Source organism: Callionymus lyra, chromosome 5, assembly GCF_982586985.1.
Source record: "Callionymus lyra chromosome 5, fCalLyr1.hap1.1, whole genome shotgun sequence".
In the NCBI taxonomy this organism is placed as follows: Eukaryota; Metazoa; Chordata; class Actinopteri; order Syngnathiformes; family Callionymidae; genus Callionymus; species Callionymus lyra.
Genome location: NC_141822.1, coordinates 26,420,347 through 26,443,860, shown reverse-complemented (window position 1 = coordinate 26,443,860; position 23,514 = coordinate 26,420,347). Strand labels below are relative to the sequence as shown.

General features: G+C 38.7%; 1 protein-coding gene across 1 annotated transcript in view; it reads left to right on the top strand.

The window, feature by feature from the left end:
• The window catches only part of LOC148080111 (gamma-aminobutyric acid receptor subunit gamma-3-like), a 91,749-nt gene extending 75,426 nt beyond the window's left edge, over positions 1 to 16,323 (top strand). Inside the window, exons 9-11 of the mRNA XM_087791663.1 lie at positions 7,413 to 7,615; positions 11,799 to 11,822; positions 11,930 to 16,323. Of these exons, the coding sequence (XP_087647789.1) occupies positions 7,413 to 7,615; positions 11,799 to 11,822; positions 11,930 to 12,211 (509 nt within the window). The 3' untranslated portion in view covers positions 12,212 to 16,323. The remainder of the gene's footprint in view (positions 1 to 7,412; positions 7,616 to 11,798; positions 11,823 to 11,929) is intronic.
• The last annotated feature ends 7,191 nt before the right edge of the window (positions 16,324 to 23,514 follow it).

Below are 23,514 nucleotides of genomic sequence, written 5' to 3'. Positions count from 1 at the left end.
TGTTTATTTAACTGAGGGATCCACCTACTGGGCTATACAAAATAGGACACTGCTTCATTCACAGTTTTTCTTCTAAAAATCCAAAGCTTTTTTCTTCGGGGAGAAAGTTGTAAAAAAAAATTCTACTTACATAAAGCACTTCTTTCAGCTCTGTTTTAATTTGTTTCTGTGTTCAGATGAATGTTTCAAATAAAAAGTGATTTTCAACACTTCATTAAATTAGATCAGAGTGTGTTGATATGAGCTTTTTATTTTTAGCACAGTGTTGCAAATCTGCTCCAAATCATCAAACAAATTAATGTCTGCATAAACCACTACAAATATCCTTTACTATCACTTTAATTTAATCAGCCTTGATGTCTGCTTTTTTTCTGATCATTATCAAAATGAAAATGTCATTACAGTCTCTTACTCTAGGTCTAGCAAACAGGCGGGTTTTTTTTTTTTCTTCTTTACATCTATTTTCATCAGGGTCAGGTTCAACATATGTTATCAACAGTGAATATTGCCCTCGGAGGACTGCCCACTACTTGACCCAATTGTGCCTCGACCTTTTGAATAGTGCTGGCACGTATAATTGTATATATGAGCGTAACATAATGGAAGCGACTGTGGTAAATGCCAGTGTTTTCAAAGCACATTTTCTCTAACAAGTGACTTGAGAAAAGCACAAGGGTCTCACCTCTGCATGCCTCTCTTTTCACACCCTAGTTGTCACTTGCGTCGAGACGCTCCCTCGACTCCCAAGTGCTTTAATTTCACTTCAGCGGCCTGCCAATATCACAAGGGGTCATCGGGAACATCTCTGCGGAAATGAAGCCTTGATATTGGAGTTCTGTCCGTCCCTGTGGTTATCAAGGCCAGGAGAGGAAAATTGTTACTTATGGTCGTGTGATGAAGCCTCTTGGATCTGTTACACGTTCAATCAAAATAAGTGGATGGGTTTCGGCTCAGACTGTCTTCTGCCACCTAGTTGATGGATATTGTCATGGTGAAAAGTGAACGTCAACCATAAACGCCTCCATATTCTGTTTCATCTTCTATGGTATTGATGTTTTGAAGATTTTGGCACATGCTTCTGTATATTTAATTATATTTTAGCCCCAACAAAACAGTGAACTTCCATGATGCCTGTCTACACACTGCTTTATTTAGTGATGGCTGATTGGTCGCTATAATACTGTATTTAAACCTGTGCTATGTCAAAAGTGATCGACAACTGCCCATGGTTGGCTGGGCGGCAAAGCATTTTTGGAGCTGTTTAGGTCACCATTACTGCGATGATTGTTGAGAGGGATGTTACCTCAAAGGCAAAGTTGAGTTTGCAATCTCAAATATTTTTTGAAGATTTTGAAGTTATGAATAATTTGACATATTTTAAATGATGTTGGTTTTTGAGAGTTGTGTAAGAATGTGGAATATGTTAGTGAAGGTTCGGAAAAGTTAAAGAGCAGAAGGAGGGAAGGCATTCGAATAGTGGAAAATATAACGGCCGCTGCTTCAAAGATAACCTTTAATGCGGAGGCTATCAGAACATAACCCTGTGATAAAAGAGGCAACACTATACAGATAATAATGTTGTTGAAAATATATCGCAGAAAGTTTTTTTTTGTTGAATAGGTAGTTTTTTTGTATTTAAACACATTTTTTCTACTAACAAAAGGGAACTTTGTCACTCTCCAGGACCATCTGTCCAACAGCGAACTGATCTTTCCGTCTGTTGTCGACTCGAATCAGAGCCAGGAAAAATCCGCACCACATAGGTGTTGCTGCATGACAGGAGCAGTGGCAGTGAAAGGTCACAGCTCTTCCTTGGTGGGCAGCGGATGACCCATAGCTGATAAATGTCTGCCTTCAGCTCGACAGAAAAAAGTCATTTAGCCTCCGTTCTTTAGCACCTTTCTTCCTCTTACAGGTCATGCCTGAGATCTGATCAGGGGAGTGAAGGAGGAGAATAGAGATAAGAGATGGAGGTCGGGATCACAAGAGAGGGAACAAAACAAGGGTGTAAAGTAAAGTGACGGCCTCTGACATGCCGCGACAGAGTGAAATGTCAGAACGAGGAAGGAGGTTCATGCTGATGGTGGGTTGGAAACGCAGGTGATGATGCTTACACCTTCACCCGCTCCTGGAAACCACCACCCTGAAGTGCTCTGTGCACTGACAGGTCGCTAACATTTACTCGGCGGGATTTCCAAAGATCTGTCAATCACAGCTCCTCCGGTATATGGGTGTTTTGGAAAGCAGAGGACAGAAAGCAAGAGATCTGAGCTTGATTCCCTTTAGACCTCAATCTGAGTTGATCAAATTCTGGGAAGGGAATCCGATTGAATTCAGGTCGGTTAGCTGTCATATTTATGAGAATAAATGTTGGCACATTTTTTGGCTCTACAGCCTCACAGCGAGAGGTGATGCAGGTTATCTTTCCAGCTTGAGACAAACAGCGCCCTAGTGGATTCTTACATTTAAGATAATTCTTCTTGACGCTTCGTCAGCCCATCCATATCATAACATATTGAGCTGTGAAAAATAAATAAAGGTGGGTTTTTAAAGAATGTTTCATTGCCTTTTTGCTCCATGAGTGGTTGGGTGAACATTTGGAAAATAGCTATAAGAACATGACATATTATGGTCTGAAAAGGTTGTCATGTAAGACTAAAAAACATGTAATTTTGCAGATGCAACAATATTTATATTATATTTTATGGCATGACGTACAATTATTAGTCATTGGACTTGCTATCCTGCGCAAATGTGGTTATAATTTTCACTTAGATGGTAAGATAAGCATCTCCTGTCTAATGTTTGTTTGTAATTTTAAGAAACTTTCATGGTCAACCTGATTAATTTCAATTGACATTTAATCAACTTGTTATATGCACCAAGTAAGATCAATTTTGTGAAAAGGTTTGCTTATTTTCAGACTTTTAGTCTTAGTATTAAATTTAATATGTTAGATCTTATTTTGGCTTAACATTAAATATGAATTGCTAGAAAGTATTTATCAATGAATCAAGAATAAATGCTTTTTAGTCCTGCAAAAATGCAACAATTTTACCAAAATTTGAATAAGAAAATAGTTTGATCCTTTTCAGAAAATGTTATACTTGATAACTGGTCTTGGGGATAATAGTTTACGTCATATATGGAGCATATTATAGAGTAATAGAATAACTTTTAGTTATAAAAGTCGCAGAGCTCAGTAAAGTTCAAGATCCAGTTTTGCCTTTAATCTTATTTAGTAATAGTAATAGTAATAGTAATAGTTGAACTCAGGGTGAACTCATTGTTTTCCCAATGTTTCAAGTGTTGTGTTAGCTATTGAGCTACTACATGTCTGAGCACAGATCCTAACAGCTTTTCTGATTGTCACACTGACACCTTCAGTTCTGTTAATAAACAAAAAAGCCACGAAAGGTTCTGCAAGTTTGAGCCGATACAAAAAAGTCGGCATTGTTGTGTCAGCAACAAGTCTGTGCTTGACTTCACACATCCATTGGCTGTCATAGCATTTCATACGTCCCGTGCTTGTATCTGCGATCCCCTTTTGCACTGCATTTCCACCATGATCACAACACGGTCTGTGATTATTCGCCTGTAGACATTATTTTTTGCCTAATCAGAACAGAATCTCACTGTTGCCATGGCACCATGAAGCGGCAATTCCTTGAGAATGAATTAAAGTGTTCAAAGATATCTCGTGTGACCTCGATAAGAGTGAACATCTTTCAAATAAAGTTAAGATAAAACTGCTGTCTCTGTAGATGAGTGAAGCCTTGCCTTTAATTTGAAATGAAGTATTTTGGCAACTGCTTTAAACAAGAGAGGGTCTAGACAAGCATTAGACTAGAGGAGGTGGCTGGAAATAGACGGCAGCACCTCGTCTCTATGGAAACTACCAGTAAAAACTCTGCCTTGAAAGACATAGGAGACGAGGATGAAAGTGAGCAAGAAGTGAGAGGAAGGCTGAGCGAAAGAGGCGAGTTCCACGAACTGACGTGTGTCGCTGCAGAAGATATCGATGTCCCCAGTGGGTACAGATGTCAGAGGGTCCATCTCTCTTTTGAAGGCATTGATTTTATTTCAGCCGGCCAACACAATCATTTCCTCTGAGGCACCTTGGGGAGTCATTTTTCTAACAATGGCATTGATGACACAATTAAAAGTGATGTGTAATTACCAACGCCAGCTCCGGACCACTTCCAGTTATCGTTAAGTGAAGACAATTTTACTCTCTTTGAATGGTTGTTAGATGCTTTTAAAGGTAAATTAAGTTTGTCTTTAACGGATTTGTTCAGCCATCCATCCACTATTTGTCTCTAAAGCTTTGACCCTCCAGGGGCTGAGCAACACAGTCCTCTTTAGAATCACTGAACCAAGGGAAAGTGGCATTTATGGTAACAATGTAAATAAAAATATAGTAGAAAAAGTTGATCCAATTCAATTGAGATTAACCTGTATTTGTGAATCAACAACAACTTAGGCTTAATCTGAATGTAGTGTTCCACACAGAGAACAAAACGATTATTGCTCAGTCGGTTTAATAGTCTCAAGAATATCCTGGTGCATGGTGTGAATGCTTCCAATTTGTTGGTCATGAGCGCAGTGCTGTAGCTAAATGATTTTTAATTCATCTAATACCCATTGGGCACAACACCCACTTTGTACCAGGAGCCTCAACACAGTTTTAACTTTGGGCTCTTTGGGCTGAGATGAGAGGAGAGCCCTTCAGTTCTTTCTTCCGCAGATCCTCTTTTAACTTCTTCAGGGGAAATCGATGATTCTTTATCTCTAAATCAAAGGGATCCCGCGGATACTCTGAGGCTCCGTCGGGGTCATGAGGAGAGTGATAAGATAAGGTGGGATAAGAGACACCTTTATTTTTACCACGTTGGGGAAATTTGAGTTGTTACAGCAGTTCACAAAATATAATAAAGATACACACATATTATATTAAAAGAGACACATATTTTCAATAATAACAAAAACCTTTAAACGTAAAACAATTATTTAAAAAGAATAATAATAATTAGTACACCTGCACAAATTACAGAATTAAAATGTGGGGGTTGGTAGTAGTGATCGGTTGAATCATGACTCAGTGTGATGATTTGAAAGGCCACTGGATGCCAGCTTTCATTGACTTTGTAGATCAGAGCTAAATATTATAATGCAGAGAGTGCCATTGAGTGGCCTTTCAAAATGATCACACTGAATCATGATTCAGCTCCAACAACTTATACTACATCATGAACCCATCACTAGTTGCTAGTTAACAACAATAATGAAAACAATACAATAGTGTTGTTATTAAATATCCCTAGTATTTTACTTACTTACTCAGTAACATTAAAGTGCCCTAGATGGGTTTGGACAACTTGTAAGATGTCACCCTCTCATTATCCATACTCTGGATTCTCAATGGTGTAATTGGAAAACATTGGTGTCTGCAGAAATCCAACACCATCACTTTGGTTTTACCCACACTTATCTGAAGGTGTTTTTTCTTGACACTAGTCCACAAAGCCCTGCCTTAACTCCCCGTTCTCTCGATCATTTCTGACAGAGGATCGCAGTTATCAGAGAACTTCCGCAGGTGGTAGGTGTAGATGGTGAACATGACTGTACCTTGATATACACGTACTGTACACCTTTACAATACTGGGTAGTCACGCATTGAGGGTTATCACACGTCATCAATCTGGGAAGTCGTCATTTTAGGGGTACTCGTAGATTAAACAAAGTGTGATTACTGAAGGAATCTTAAACTACTGTGTGTAAAATTTGTTTTTTGCTGTACCAATCAGTCATACCGTGGAAAACATTTTGAGTATTATCGACTGCCAAATGTTATTAAAGATCGCAGATATCCATTCCAAAAGTTGCATTTAGTGAAACTTAACCAGGATTTAAGATACAATCATTGAAATTTGTTTGGTACTTTTATTGTCAGGTAAGTCTAATGGTAATAGAGGCGGTTCTTAATGAACAATTTACTTAATATCTGATTTTAAACACATGTATTAGCCTGCAACAGTAGCAACACAGTTTAGAACATGAAGCTAACATGTTACATTTCTAATTTAAATCCAGTTCTGCACACCAAAGGGTGACTCAAATCATCTGTGGGAATGGCTGGTCATGAATGCTGAAAGATGAAAAGAAAGACTCTTGAATATTAAAATATTACCGAGGAGGAAGCTGCTGCTGCAGAATTGGTTTATGTTTGCTTTATCTACTGATTATATTTGTCAATAAAAATATAAATTGGCATTTTGTCTTGATAATGCTAATGTACCCAAATGCTATTTATAAATGAAAGATATTTTAGAGTCATTGTATCCTTTTTTTGTTGCGTTATTATAGCTATGTTCTTTATACTTGCACTTTGTCATCCCTTGACCTTTGTTCTTTTGTTTGCACTTTGGTCTTGTACCTTCTATCATCTCCTCTATAGTGGAAGCCCTAATTTCCCAAAGGAGGTTTACCAGAGGGATCAGTAAAGTCCATCTTACTAACTTAAAGCACAACCGAACATAGATTGTATTAAAGTGAAACCACACAGCCGTTTGAACATACAGCTTCTTTGCTATCCAGACCTAGCTACTCGGAATCAAATATTCATACAAATTGAAGAGCGAATATTGGTCCAGTCGTCATCCATCCAAGACGGGGGATTATTTGCACCACAAATAACACTCAGCTTTTAAAAATATCACGTTCTTTCCTTTTGACCAAGTCCTTCCCTGAAGTCCTTTACATCTGTTCATTTAAAGGAGCTTTTCCGTGCTCTCAGACATCTCTCCACTGCAGGTTTACGTTCATTCATGCAAAACATATAAAATGTCACCCACATTTGTTGGTTTTACCCTGAAAAAGAAGTCATCACTTCAACTCTATCTGCACACCACTTCCTTCTTACCAAACCATATGCTTTTGCATTCTGCATTTTTTTTTTCTTGAAGAGCTGCAACTCGTAATTCAAGTTGACTTTCATCCAACATGAGGCCAAGGCACGAAGATAAACCTAGAACACCGTCTTGCTCAAGGTACCAATCGTACCTTCACAGAGGTTTTATGAGCAGATGTCAGCGTAAGCTTCTTCATCACAGGGGTTCTCCCTTGAGTAATAGAGACCGTCCGCTTTCAAATCCACTTCTGACATGTAATTGCGTCATATTTTTCTCTCGGGTAGAACTAGTAAAAGAAGTAAGGAATTGAATTTACAAACCAAAACTGGTCCAACCACCGGATTACCGTTTGAACATTATTGACATATTAGAAATCCCTCCTCATTAAACCCCAAGGGCAAATGAAATACAAGTTTCCTCCTTTGACTTATTTATCAAGGTGCCATTATGTGACGCAAGATTTCTCCATTTTCACCCAAGGCTTTATCCTTCCTTGTGCAGGAATCACCACTGTACTCACCATGACCACACTGAGCACAGTGGCCAGAAACTCACTCCCAAGAGTGTCCTACGTGACGGCCATGGACCTGTTTGTCACCGTCTGCTTCCTGTTCGTCTTCGCTGCGATGATTGAATACGCCATGCTCAACTACTACTCCTACAGCATACGCAGACCTCCACCCAAGATGAGAAGGATGGCTATGGTACGTGATCTTAATTTCACTTACAAGGCTATGGTGTTGTGACTGGGTCTTATAAGATAGTGATGGATGGATGGAGTCATGTTTTTTAGAGCTTATTAGGTGGTCCCCTAAATTTGATTAACTTTTTTCAAGGTTTCAATTGAATAGCTTTATTAGCCTCATCACTAGGGATAGGGGGGGGGGCTGGTCTCAGAACACAGATTAGTCCAAAGCAAATGCCTTTCATAAATAAAAATCCATGAAAGGCAAAATCCAAAGCGCAATCCACAGCGGGCAAAAAATAAATCAAAGGAGATTCAAAAAGTAGAAGACAGGAGGCAGGGGCACGGCTGGAGACAGGCAAACAAAAAGAAAAAAAAGGAAACAGAGGGAGCTGACAACGCCAGAAAACAGATAGTCATCCAGAGCAAACAAGGGACGAATGTTGCGATCAGTATACTCGGACAGTATCTATTCAGGAGGCTCCATCTGACAGTTTCTTTTCAGTTGGGAGCTTCTTAAGAAAGAAAAACTGTCACCAAATTAGTACAGTTGTGCACACTTGGCTGCCTTTGGACAAGAAGCAGATCTGGAAGGAGACTAACAAAATACAAGATACAACATACCAAACATGACATGGCTGAATGTGCAAAAATGCGACCAGCGCTCGTCACCTTTGTGTGGTGTGGGAGGATTCCAGTACAGCTAACAAAGACCCATGGATAGTGATTGGAAAACTTGTAATATTGACGCAACAGAATGTATTATACGCTGAATAGAAACACTGAGCATAATCATCTCAATATAACCAGCAACAACATAACATTCACTTCACAACAGTGCATCTTAAAACAGAATATTTACCTCTTTTTTCTAACTCTTTGAGCAGACAACTAAAGAGATCAGCTCAATGATGCATCTTTTCTAACGCGAAACAATGTTATTCTTTTAATAGCACTGAATCTGTCCGAGCAAAGATGTGGAGATGGACCACCAAGTGAAAACTATCAATTGTACACTCTTAGTATGTCGACAAAAGTTTCGCTCTGATCTATTCGCCTTGATTCAATTCAATGTTACTCACTTTATTAGGTTAAATAAATTGATTATAGAATATAAAATAATGCAATTGCAATGCCACTTGCCTGCTTGAAGTTTTAGTTCTGACCTCATTAATACGCACCTGATGAAGTACAGTAATAGGTTTATTTATACAGAAGATAATAAATTAAATAAAACAATTAGGCTTCCACTAGAGAGCCACAAAAGATAGAATGTTGTTTTTTATTTTCACAATATTTCACAAACAACATTAGTCAAAAACTGGATCTCATTTCTCTACAGCAATGATTGACAGTAAGAAGCATTGTGTTTGAAATTTCAGAAATACGTGATGAGTTGTCCATCTCATTGTCTGCATAAAAAAAAAAAAAGCACTCTCCTGTGCGCCTCCAAGCATTCATCTTGTGGAGAAGCCTCGAGGCGGCCACAAATGAAAACTAATTCCTTGTGAATCACCGGATAAATGACTGTCATTGGCTTTTTGAAGTTTTATCACCTTCATATTCGGGTTGTCAAACATAGAAAATGGAATCTGTTACCTGGCTTTAATCTAAGATTGTGACTGAAGCAGGTGCCGGTGGCGTTAAGCCTTCAGTCCACCAAATCCAATCGCTTATTCAATGCTTCGACAGAGAGAATATCTTTAAAATACAAACTATTTTTTTAAATGTGATCAAAAGAAAATGTTGTCATTTTTGTTTTTAATATTCAAATAATTATCAGTTGCAAAATTTTGGACGAATGTTGAGTGGGTGAGAGACTACAACAATTCACTACATATTAAAAGATTTACACATTTTCTTCTCTTATTGTTGTTTGCACATTACATTAAATAATTCTTTACAGTGACATTTTGAATCAATATTAGGATTTTTTTCTGAGATGCTTTCTTGTGTTTGTAAGTGCTATTGTAGCTCAAACGCTGATATAATCTTATAAACTTTCTTCTTGTAACTAGTCCTGACATTTAAGTTTGTTTGAAATTAATAAAACTGACAAATCTTTTATCCATTGACATTTAAGTCTCCAAGTAAGTGTTAAAATATTGTAGATAATATTGTGACTGAACAGAAACGTTTGGGTGCCAGGTGCCTGACATATGTATGTGCACACAAGTGTTAAAATGCTCCCTCTCTTGAGTTCGAGCCTGTAGCTCTGCGTGGGTGCTCTCAAGGCTGCACCTGATGTCAACGTATGCTTTCAATGGCGACGACTCTCATCTGCTAACCGACTGTGCTGCTGCCATCTTTCTTTCTTCATTAAAAACCTCCTTCTCTCCTAATGAAGCCTGGGGTTTGGAATGCAGTCAGTTTGGGCTCAACAATTCAAAGACTTTTCAGTTATCCCTTATTTTTGGGGCTAGTTCCTCGCACGGATGTTCTGTGGGGAAGCCTCATATTTCCCTCACCCCCGCAGCATTCGGCCCCTTTGTGCCTCCCACGCAGTCATTTCTGGTTCTTCACCACACACATTCGACATTCTCTCGACTCCCACTTATGCTTTAAGGAGAACTGTAAATGTGTTCAGATTTTACCCCAATTAAAGTATCCCACTCCATCCTTGGAACATTTAGTAGAAAACATCATATGACCCAAAAAAAAAACATAATCGATTCAGTTTGCTCTTAGACGATTTTAAACCACTTTCTCTCTGAGAAGAGAATGATTGATTTCGGACATTACCGTTGAAGTTCAGTGGAGTTTTTCCATCTCTCTGGAACATCATTTAATACATGTTGAGTGCTTTGTCATTATCAGCTCTCTGCGTTGCACTAATGGTTAATCACATAGCAATCAACTCCAAGAGCCTCAATGAGGCGGAATGTAATGAAGCCAAGGCAGAACGTGGTCCATGATGAATTCCTGCCTCATTTTTACTGTGAACTTAGTTTCCTCATCTTCATTTAACATAGCTAGATAGTCCCTTTTGCTTTTTATGATCGACTCTGGTGACATCAGCAGATTGTCGTGTATAAAATCAGAAGAGACCAGGCCGAAAGACTTTTGGTGTCTCTCACCTTTCATTGGAATTAGCTAAGTAATGCTCCTCATGAACGTCGTAAAACTTTGTTAGGAAAATCACTTTGGGGTTTTAAGAAAGATGGTCTGTTTATTCTGTAGAAAATAAAACAAAAAAACTGTATTGCACTGATATTGGATAAAAAGAAAAAACAATCAATCAGTTTTTTAAAGGCTTCTACTTACTACATATTGGATGATATTTATTTTGTTCGGCCCTAGATTATAACGGTTTAGATTTAAGTCTCTTGTGTTACCCTTGGTTTTGTATGACTGCCCGTTTTAATCAATCATGGAGTTCTCCTACTAATAGCTTCTAATACACACAGAGAGGTGAAATATTTTAGTTTTCTTATCTTACACATATTGTTAACCTCGGACAGCAAAGTACCACAAAATTAGAAGGTGTCATCCATAACCAGTCACGCGGGCTGTTTGACAAGCAACATTACTTACATTCGACGGGTAAATCTGGGTCCCCTTTTTAATATGCATAACAGGTTTTTTTAAACAATGTTTGTATTTTTCTGCTTTGAGCTGTCAATGGAACAATCACTGCACTCCGCTTTGTTATCACCACCCGAGTAAAATAAAAGCAGGTTTGATCAACAGGATTGAAGTCAGTGGTTACACAGCAGGGCTTTTTTGTCTGATGAATATGGCTCTTGTTGCTCATCAACAAATCAGGCAGTGTGTACCTCCATGTTTGAGGGCAGAGGAAACAAAACAACAACAATGATTTCCTATTAACATGATTGGCACTTTATCAAATGTGTTTATTATCAGCTGGGTTTTTTTTGGTTAAAGGTACTAAAAATTGAATTTTCATATAATCATGAAAGAACATGTTCATCAATTATATATACTGTATATAATGTATTAAATATGTTTTGACTTTTTCAGTGAAATCAAATTTTAGCCGTCCTGTCAGTAAGTCAGACTTTAAAGAATGTGGATGAGCCCTTTGATTCAACAGTTGGTGTCACAAAAATTAGCTTTCCCTTCCAGAAAGGGTCGGGTTTTTGTAGATTTAAAGAATATTCCAGAGAATTACGACACCATCAATGTCATGAAGCCAAATGTTTTTGGACTGACGTACTAAACTCATCCCCTCTCTCCCACAGGCACAAGCTCATCGTTTCCACATGGTGAGGTTCTTCTTCTTCATCTAGTGTGTCATATTAGACAAGTCAGTTTTCCTGTTTGTTTTTTTTTTCGAAATCGTTTCTGATCACTTTCTCGGTGACTCACACAGGCTTATTCGTCTTTCAACTCTACTCGCGCCCCACGGCCCATGATGCCTATGGGAAACTCCCTCTTCTGGCACGACTACGACGACAACTGCATGTACGAGTGCCTCGATGGGAAGGACTGCAAGAGTTTCTTCTGCTGCTATGAGGAGTGTAAAGAAGGCGGGTGGAGAAAAGGTCGGATCCACGTCAACATCCGTGAGTTGGATTCCTACTCCCGGGTTTTCTTTCCCACGTCGTTTTTGCTCTTCAACATCGTCTACTGGGTCAGCTACCTCTACCTCTAAATCCAATGAAAAAGCACAAGCCAGTCCGGACACCCTGGACATAAACGGAACAAACTGCTGTGGAAAACACGCTGCCTTTGGAGGGTTTGGACGCGCACTTCTAGAAATGGTTTCAAGGTCAGATCACATCGACGGACTGCTGGTTCAGGACAACAAGCCTCTAACGTTAAAGGAGTTCCACCTCTCTGAGATTGGAGAAATTACTGGCGACAGGGTTGCTTGAGTCTTGGTCAAGATCGCGAAGCACCCATAGTGCCTTCTTAAGAAAGGGTGCCACATGGAGAGACTGAGTTACCAAGTTCCCTTATTTTACTTTACTCATAGTCTTTTGTTCCCTTCACTGCACGTGAAAGAAACACAATCTGAGCACATTGCAATTAATTGTAGAGTCTGGCAGCACAATATCATGGTGGAGAAGAGCGTTGAAAAAATGTTGAACTTAAATCCCCAGTAAACCCAAAATGTGCGAAATACTCACCAAAACCAAAGATAAATTAAATAGTCTTTTTCACTGCTGATACAGGTAAACACACCAAAAATGCATAGATGGAACAAACCACTTGTTGGGACAAGTTAACTTTCTGAGGTAGAATTTCTTAATGTTTCCTCCTTCCACTGAATTCACCCCATAAGCGGTTTTCTAAAGAGGCTACTGATAACCTTTATTTTTGTAAAATCGTATAGCTTATCTGGTGCCTTTTCTTTTTGTTGTTCAATTAAAATAATTATACATACAACTTTATGTTCACTACAGGTCAGGGAAGCTATGTTTGTGATGTTCATAAGTTACGGCCATTGATTCAGAGCGATGAAACACTCAATTGGATTAACAAGTTTTTACAAAATATAGGACTCTGGATCCTAGTGCACACAGGCTGGTTATGAAGTAATGTTAATGTTTCAGAATTAAAGAAATTTCACTTCTGCAAATTCACTGGACGCACTTTACTTTTATCACTAATTTCCTGTCTGGAAAATCCTATGGACATTGAAGTCAAACCTATTATAGTGGTGCAGAGATTGAGGAAAATGTGGTGTTCGTTCTCCTTTTGAGTCCTATGAGGGATTTGCATTCACTATACTTTCCATGCAGCAAAGATATGACCACCATGACCGCTTTTGGGGTGAGTTCAAGGATTCAAATTTAAATGATGTTAAGTAAACGTTTCAAGCATTTTACATTGGTCACAATAATCAAACAGCAGTAAATGTCATTGAAATTCATTATAAAAACATATTTTCTTACACACGGAATTAAAAAGTGGACATAGCTAAGAAACTTTAAGTTAATGTAAGTCCTGACAGTATCAAAAATATGAAACTTTGGATATTTAAACTTGATTGAAATCGTGCATTACACAATTTTCCAAAAGCCATGTACAAAAAATACGGATATTGTGAAGTCGTATCGTTTGGATCATCTTAGTCTCCTAATCATTTGTAGTGTTTTTACTTGGTGTTAGACGTGAGCCTCGGTGGGTCGAGTTTATCAGATTAAATGTTCATAAAGCTTTACAATGCTGTGTGAAGGTTTACAGCAGCTGCCAAGATGAAAAATCATTTAAATGAATCCAGTTGATGAATTAGCAGATTTAAGATGGAGAGAATCGTTTATCTTTGCAGCAGCTGTACCAACTGTTTCCCTCGGGTAGGTTTTTTTTTCCAGCGGAGAGTTTTGATCAACATTGTTTTGGCGGGGACACTGCTTCACCACACATGTCCTGTGATGGCTCAGAATGAGCAGCTTCAACACAGAAATGTTTGATTTGGCTTTGAGCCTGAAGAACTTTCATGTCCCCCAGTTTTGTTAGACGTCACCTCTGGTTTCAGATCGAAGTTCTGACTCGAAGTGGAAAAGAGAAGTCGGAATATAAAGGTGACCTGCAACGTCTTGTTCATATGGCTGCCGTGGAGTTTGCACTCATACCTTACTCACACATGTAAAATTGATGCCATGTACATGGACACCAGACCACAAAGATGAAGTGGGTCATTGCTGTTGGAAACATTTTGTTTACTGTTCTTCTATGGTGTTCTCTTTGCAGTTGTTGGGCTTTGTAGAACAATCGACACCCCCACTCACACCCCCAGCCACCCACCCAGTATTTGTATGTTCTGAGAAAAGCTTTTTATGTAAAATGTATCTAATTAATGTTTCTATTTTCATACAGTTATATATGGAATGTATGTTAGGCCAGTAGTGGGGCCGCAGCCGATCTGCTTCACAGTTGAGTCAGTTGCCCGAATTGAGTTCGTATCTAGGGCTTTTACATCCTCACCTGGCCTACAACATCTTTATTTTTTTCACCATCAGATTTGAAAAGTCAAATCCAGGCTGGAAATTGTGGGGTTTTCTACAAGCCATTATTCTCCAGAATGGTTAATGCACACAGCAAAAACACAAACTAAAGTTAAACATCGTCAACTATGCAAGCAAAATACTTGAACCTCTTTGATGGTGGTCTTCATCTGGAAGGGTCTTTAATATAAGTGACTTCTTTTCTGGTCCACTTTATTCTTTCAAGTGACTACTTGGAGTCTTAGTTAGAATAGCAAGGATGGGGTTTTGTAAAGTGCTCTTGTTTAACATAAACAAAACAACATTTGGTGTGGACATTCCAAGTTAGTATTGGTATGGTCCACTCTCCAGCTCCAAAAATGTAATTTCTAAAGGCTTTGGTGGACCTGGAGATGTCTCCTGATGGATTACATTGTTTAAATGTATAGAACTCTGAGCCCAGAGACCAATTCTGGTCCTTAATGTCTTTTATTGTGGCCCGCCAGATGAATGGCCCAAGATAAACGTAGATTTATCTACATGTTGATATTCAAGATTCTCTATTGTCATTATACATCATGTGAAGTAAATGATAAAGAAACTATCAAAACATTTAAACAGTGCACAAAGACCTGATGACCTATAAAAATGCTTGTCTATAAGATAAGAAAGAAAGATTTTAAAGGTCAGCAATAAGATGTAATCAATAAGAGTAAAAAGGATTTTGAAGGTTTAGATGAAGAAGAAAAACTAAGGAAGATCAAACCTCAAAGAAGCCAAGACAATAACACACTTTATCATTTATATAACTTTAATTATAAGGTTAAATTAAAAAATGTCCCAAATTAACAGAAGAACCAAGTCCACAATAAATTAAGAAACTACATGAGAAATGTGGAGAAAGGCCTGCAGCCCAGTGGGGAAAAGAAATTTCACTGAAGTGTTTTCAGTCTCAGACCCCTTTATTGTGTCTTTCGGTAAGAAAAAATAGATCTCATTACATCATGTGTAAAATCATATCATGTAAAAGGTCTTAGGGCTTAGTTTCTTAAAGTTACTTAAATATACAGTGTATGTGTAATATAACCTGAACATATTTACAAGCTGGATACTGAATATTAATTATTTCATACATAAATTAAATGTATGAAATACATTTTGATGCATGTTTATTAAGAGGAAGCTTTGGAAAGATAAGAATGGCCCTCGTAGCATCAGTTAGCAAACCCTTACCTGCTGATTTATACAAATGTTCGACCAAAGTCTTTTGTGTACAAAATTCTAGATATCTGATCTTACTTTAACAGCCCCGGCATTGATCTTGCAAGTTATTGTGTTTTTGCTGTGTGTGCACCAGAGGTTGTTCTGCACTGACTGAACTGAGAAGTGTTGGACTCACACGGGCGGTAAACTCTCCTCACCTCTGATACTTCTACACTTTATAAGTGTCTTAGTCCATTGAGATACTTTAATGACGACAAACAAATCACTATTTTCTACGTCTTAATGGAAGTCACACGTGTGTTTTAACTGACTGGGATGAGTATTTCTAGACACTTTTTTGGAACCAGAGTACTGACCCAGGATCAGCAGAAAGTACAAAGAAACGGTAGCTGCTTCTGAAGACCTTGTCGTTATCCCTTCACCAAAGTTCCACTCCTCCCCTGGTTTCTCCTTTAAGCTTTGATCTGTGAAACAAATAAGGAGCTGCTCTGATCCTGGATCAGCTCTCTTTTGGGGAATATTTTATGAAAACAGGATGTAGTGTGAAAGTAGCGCTCCTTTTTCTAGTCTGTGGTGCATTGCTTATATTAATAAATAACGTTTTAATCAAGTTCATTCTAACCTTTGCTCATTTTTTAAAGGTATTTCATCACTCAACATTACTAACAAGTGGAAGTGTTCTCCGGACCAAAAAGGAGGATTCCTAAAGATGCATCATGTTTTCTGTCGAGACGTCACATTTCTTTGGAGAAAAGATATCAGACAGATCCAGTCAGACATTCCTCTTTCTGTTCCTTCTCTGGTACAGGTACATGAAGCTTCATAAGCCCAAAACTATCAGGAACAGATCGAGGTCCAGATACATCTGTAGTCCTTCACCAAGACACACTTCTTAAAGTGATTGCATTAATATGGTGTGACGCATTATCATTATTTTCAGAGCCCACTGGATGAAACTTGATCTATTCCATAATTAATTGAAAATTTTTTCAATTAAAACATTGCATCTAAAATAAAGGTGGGGGGGGGGGGGGGCACTATCTGAGTTCCAATTGAGTTAGTAAGGCTTCATCTGCGCATTAATATCAGAAACACATCTAGGTCCAGTACAATATTTGGTTGCTTCACTTAGACTTGTCCTATATTTGACCATACCGACATCCATTTTAGGTGACTGCCTCAACGGGAAGTATGGATGTGTTGATTAAGCTTCATGAAGCAGTATTACACTGTCTGCCCTATGATCCAATCTTTTAAACGTCTTTTCTATTAAAGCCTCAAATAAATACTAACCTGAGAGCGCCACCTATTGAGCTTTTTAAAAAATAAATCACAGGTTCACGGAGCTTCATCAGCCCATCACTGACGGTAAGTGCATTTCACCAGCTGTATCTGCGTTGCCCAGTTTGGGTTTTCCCTCACATGACATCCACTGCATCTGTTTAACTCTGATGTCTGAGGTATCACCCTGTGTAGCTGGGATAGGCTCGACACTGAAGGCACAGAGCGATTTGAGGCGACGACTGGCTCAGGTTTCCGGCTCTTGCTGCATACAAAGTTTAACACCTGTAGGTCAGCCAAAAGCCTTTCAGTACGTTTGGCTCATGGCTTCTTTGTCAAACCCGATTCATGATGTCCGTTTTGATCCCGAATAACTTCTGCAGTCATGTACACAACCTTTCCCAAGCGGAGTCCACCTGCCAACCCCGGTTGATCTGTGGAAGCTCAACTGTACAGTCATTGGAGCAGCAGCAAAGAGCATGACCCTCCGAGGTCCTGACGGATCATTCAGAATCACATGTGTCCATGTTAATAAAAAAAGCCTCCCTGACGATGAGTAGACATTCTCCGCTGTATTAAAAACAAACTTCCGGAACAACTCCCGTCTAATTGTTTCATGAGTCAACAACGATTGAAATGTCACGATGATGACAAATGAAGGTCTCCACACAATCAAATGAGCTACAACCGTCCTGCAGGGCTAGGCTTGACTAATTTCAACTAATACACAGCGACAGATGCAGTAGCACGACATTGCTTCACCCTGAATTTGCTGACCTAGTTTAAAGCAAGCAGCGTGAAGCGGGTACAAGAGAGCGCCGTCAGAGGGTGGAAGACTTCCCTGCCACCTACACAAGGCACAAGCTGGGTGGCACGCGAACGCTGGATACGGGGAGAGAGAATCACTTATGCAGCGTAAGATTGAACTGTCAGTGTGTGTGAGGACTCAAGTTTGGTTATGTGTGTGTGTGTACGCATAGATTTTACTCATGAGCCCACTCGTCCTTGTAAAGTGACAGCACGGCTCGCGATGGGAATGTACACCCCTTGTGAGAGAAAATACCTCATGGAATCGATGCATGTGTGTGTGAATGCATTTGTGCAATATGCGTTCAATCATGCTTCAGGAGTACAGGTCATGTAAGAGATGTCTCTATCTGTGTCATTCAAGGAGCTCATAACTTCCTGCACATGCACTCACATCTGAATGGTGTTTCCGCACCAATAAGTCAGGAATTATTTCACTTCAAAGGGTGTCAGTGACTTTGTTAGAGATTTCTGTTTGAGAAGTTACAGTTTACTTTAAAATGTGTTTAATTTCGGGGGGGGGGGGGGGATTTTTTGTTTTCACTGTAATTATTGTTTCTCAAAACACAAATCTATTCCATTAAAAGAGGGGTGTCAAACTCAATCACATGAGGAGACCAAATACTTTTAGCAGTCAAGGTATCAGGTCTTTCCATTAATTTCCCTTAACTATCAGTTCATTCTGGAAAGTCTTTTTTATAATAGTTGATATGGATTATCTCTGTTCCTTATCTTATCTTAACCATTTTCTTATCTCAGGGTCAACGTGTCCCGAAGTCCCGGGACAAAGGTGTTTGTGGTATCCCTTGTGTTGCCTCTGGGTCAACCTGTGAACAACCTCCACAACTGAATATGTATTTCTGGAAACGCGGAAGGTCGTTCACCTTGACCCAGAGAACACCTGAAAAAACACATTTGTGTTTTGGGCCCCTGTGCTTAGGTGTGCTGTTAAGGAGGGTTAACTTAGATGGCGGTTACATTTTAAGTCTAAGTACGACTCTGTATTCATGGTGTGACCTGGTTGTGTTACTCTTCAAGCAAGGTTTGTAAGCTTTTTGAAAGTCTTGTGATTACATTGACATTTTTGTACGCCTATTTGGAATTTGTAAAGGTAGTGGAAACTCGGCCAAGGAAATGCTCTTAGGTCTGCACGGTATTTGTGGCAGTTCACTTTACTTTGATAAACATTGGTACCAACCTTTTTGACACCCCATCATCTGCTCACCTCACTCCGTGTAAATGGAGCATGGAAATTGCTTCCAAACAACACCAAAGAGAACAAATTCAGATTTATTCCTGCTTTTTGGTGGGAAAAGGTTTTGATCAACTGCAATCTAGATCAACTGCATCACCATTGAATACTTTAAAATAAAACTTTATCCCATTTAATTTGTTTGTTTAGTTTCATTTTTGAAATTTTAGAAGCAGATTCAGTTTTTTTAATGGACCTAAGACACTGGGTGATGTTAAACAACCAGCGACATTCCATTAGTGAAAAGGTTTACGTCAATAACATATTGAATAATAGAACATGGTGCCTTTCTGACATCCCTCTGGTTTGCGGCCACCACTGATTCTACATCCCTCACCAATGTTAACAGAAAAATGGAGCTCGTTGATTCACTGTTTGAACTTTATAGGATCTTGGCGAATGCTGAGTGCTCTTTGTGGTAGCTCGCCGGGAAGCAATGTCTAACTGTGTCTCTGAAAACACAAGCAGCTAAGTACAGATAATGACAGAACCACTGTAGAGTTTCATGTTGCTAAAAAGCATCTGCTCTTCAATCCACCACTTTAGGTCCATAATTGAGAGTGTATTGTGTAGTTTATCTCGCTTTGTCTTAGGAGAAGCTAGCAGAGCCATTTAAAAAACATGATCTTAAACAATGAATCTATGTAGATGATTTAGACAGTGACTTTAGATCACTACATTTCTGGCCTCATTTTGTGAATGACTGTAAGAGTTGAGTGGAAGTCGCTTCAGGGCTGTAGATGCAGCGTGGCGCCTCTCTAAAGATAGGTCAGAGCTAGAAAGAGTGTATTTTAATTGTTAATGCTGGGTAAGTGTGGAAGAGACAACTTCAGCGAGGACATGCAGTTGATGTTTAGCTTAGTGAGTGTGTGCTGTCTGAATGAATCTATCTGGAGCCCCAACAGAGTCGTCTTCATCACAGCTGCAAATTGAACGGCCGAATGATAGCAGGCGTTACAAAGAAATATTCATCGCCCCTCCTGAGTGCTCTCATGAATGGTGGGAAATCTGTCTGTTTGTTCATTCCATCATCCTTGTGCACGAAGCGAGAGAAGAGGTTTACGATGCATCCCACAATGCCCACGACTGACAACTTCATTAAAGATGCATCCTGTTTTCTGTCGAGACGTCCAAAGCAAGGAGTCGTTCTTCTGAGGAATACGGTGTGATCTGTCAAAGAGGTTTAAAACAAAGTTGAAGTGACGGGTTTCTTCGTTTGTAACACTTATGTTGGCAGCAACGTGTATGGTTCAATCAAACATGGAGGAAGAATGAAAGACGAAATCTCAAAATCGTCTCAAAGAAAGACCATACCGCCGGTTCAATAGACTTTTCTACCTATTTTAACAGAAATGTGTTTACATCTGGATCTTTTTTAATCCTTTGTTATCGACAGAAGAAGTACACATTTCCATTGTGCGTCCAGCAACCTCCGCCTTAATTCTAAGACAATGGTTCTCAGTAGAAGAAAGGTTAAAAGTATATTTCCTTTTTGAAGTGGAAGAGGTCAAGTATAACTTGGGGTCTCATCCATGGTGCAATCTGTCTTCCTACCGTCATCTGTATTCATGAGCAGACAAAAAAAAAACCTTTTTGTCCTTGGTGAGTCTGGCCCTTGGACAGTTGGGGGCATTACATTTGGAAAGGTGCCACATTATATATTGGGACTGCTATAAAAGTCCCTTGATCAAAAACACAGAATAAATGAAATAAAGAAACCTTAATCTGACCTCAGTTAGAAATATTTCTAGATGATCAGTAATATAGTTTGGAGGTTGATCATCCTTCTTGTCAGGGTGTCTTCTAGATGTCTACACATTATACCTCAGTTGCTAGAAGAGTTACAGTATTGAGGGAAAGAAAAGTCCAGCTGAATGACTAGAAGGATTTGGTACTATGAAAACTTATCTAAACATAATTTTTGAGTGGAGGACAGTGAATTCAGAATTCATGAACACAGAAACTTGTAATAGCATGATTATCATTGTTATATTAGGATTGATTTGTTAACACAGAAATAAACGACAAATAATTGCTTCACATATAGAAAACATTATTTATATTATAATATATATATATATATATATATATATATATATATATATGTCAATTCCTCTAAAAATTGGGAAAGATAACTATAAAAAAAATAGCACTTTGATTCAAACCTTGGCAATAGAGCCATTTCACAACTGAAGGAGACTTAAAGAAATATGGTGGCCATTTTTTAAATGTATTCCCCTCATTCAACTCCTCTTGGACTGGCATCATTTAAACCTGCAGGTGCAAGTGCTGTTGCTGATTGCAAAGAACTATATTTCCGATTGTCAGAACCTGCTGCACGGATAACTGTTCACTTCTTAGTGAACTTTCTTTACAATCAGAATCTGTAACTGAACACAACAGGGAAGACACTGAAACGCAGACCATGTTCTGTCTAGAAACCACCTGTAGTTCTCCTCTGGGAACAAAGAGAGGATTTAAAATGAAATAAGATCACTATGAACAGCATCTCTGGAGGTTACGATGGATCAATTACTTTCAACATATTTCCGTATTAGATAAAAAGAAAGTTTCTTCCTCTGTCATTGTCCTTTCTGGCTTCCCACTAAGTTTATACCAATCTCCAGCCGGTTGACCTACTTTTTTTTTTATATACGGTGAGAATCAGGTACAAAAAGCGCAAAACAGTGCTTGGCAAATGGAGAAGTTTCAAAACGCTTAGCTGTGTTTCCACTACTGATTGGATGCATTACAGTACCTTATTTTGCTGCATTTTAGGTCATTATCTCCAGATCATTTAACACCTTTGTTTCACTAAGTAAGTGAAAAGGTACAAGTCTCTTATTGAATAATTAGCTGTTAGCTATTAGCAGATTACCAGAGTAGACTGAAGGTTATTCCAATTTTGTATTTTCGTTTTGTTTGGTTTCACGCTCGGCACAGACAAATTCCAATATGTAGATGCCATGATTCATCTGGCTGTTCAGATAGCTTGAGACAGATCATTGTCACACACAGGGATTGTCCACAACTAGAACTTGCAGTGGCCGCACTGTCCCATTCTCAGTATGAGTTATTAATGCAGCATGGGATGAAAATAAATCTTGTTACAAGCCGAAGCTTCTGTCAACAATACCACAGCAAATGTGTGCTACAGGCGGCAAGTTTGGATTTTTGGCCCAGCAGGGTCTGTGAAACATTTTCTTTTCTCAACAAATATAGAAGAACATGTGTACAAACTACCAACCATGTGTTCTACCTTTTTTTTTTATTATAAACAACCCATTTAAACATTTTCTTGTAGTGATGGGTTAATGAACCTTCATGAAGCATTCTCCTGATTTTTAGAGCCCACTAGCTAGACACTTTGATTTATAAGCAATTGCTTTGACCCTATCACTACTTTTTGGAGCTGTCATTTGTGAATTAACTTATTTCTGTCAGAAGAGAAGCAAAATTTATCAAAGAAAACAATAACAAATGGTCTATATAAAAGTGTACATTAGCACACCATGTGTGTAAAAAATGCTTTTTTGTCAACATTATACATCATGGAGTGTGAAATATTAAAATAAAATCAGCTTCTACGCTTTTATATCCTGGAATTTTTAAAGAATAATTATATATTTTTGGGCTCCTTTTTTCTAACAGCAATTCTACTGCAGAGTCAGTATTGAAAGTGTTTAATTAAAATAAAAGGTTGAGTCTAAATCACCGACCTGACCATGTAAAAGCTTGACTGTGTTTTTTGTAAACAGGCGATAAGAACTGAAACATTCTCCCTCTTCACACTCTCGCCTGTGTTCCGTGACGCTGGCGGTCGCGCAATCATGTGGAAAGGCGATATCCTCTGTGATGTGTCTTAGCAGGAGGCTTCTATCTGAATGTGGAATTGCTAACGATAGCAAAAAATAAATAATTTAACAATACCGGAGGTAGAGAGAACGCTGCGCTGCCAGCAGCCACTTCCATCCAGATTATGCCTGGATTCATTGGGACGGCAGAATACGTAGATCATGCCGTGAAACAAACATATATTCAGGTCTGTATTGTTTAATTCTCTGCGATCCATGATGTGGATATCTTCTAGTGAGCAAGTTTCCCTCCATAACAGGTCTCGGGGACACAGAAGAGATGCTGAAGAAAACGGGAAAGTGATGAAAACCGTGGTTTATCATGGTTAGTGGCTAAATAAATCATGTACAGAAACACTTTTGTGTCATGAGTAAATACATATGAGTAATACCTGCCACAAGGAGATACGTTTAGATGATGCAACATGAGGTTATTGGAACATTGTTTTTTGCTTAATAGGTAGTAGATTATGTTGAGGGAGATGTTCATGGCACAACAGTAAACATAATTGTGTGCCTTTTTTTTTTATCCAGTCTCCTTCTGGTACACTGAAATATTCCAGCTTCATCTCTTTATAGTCATGACTGTCTAAACTGATCTTAATGT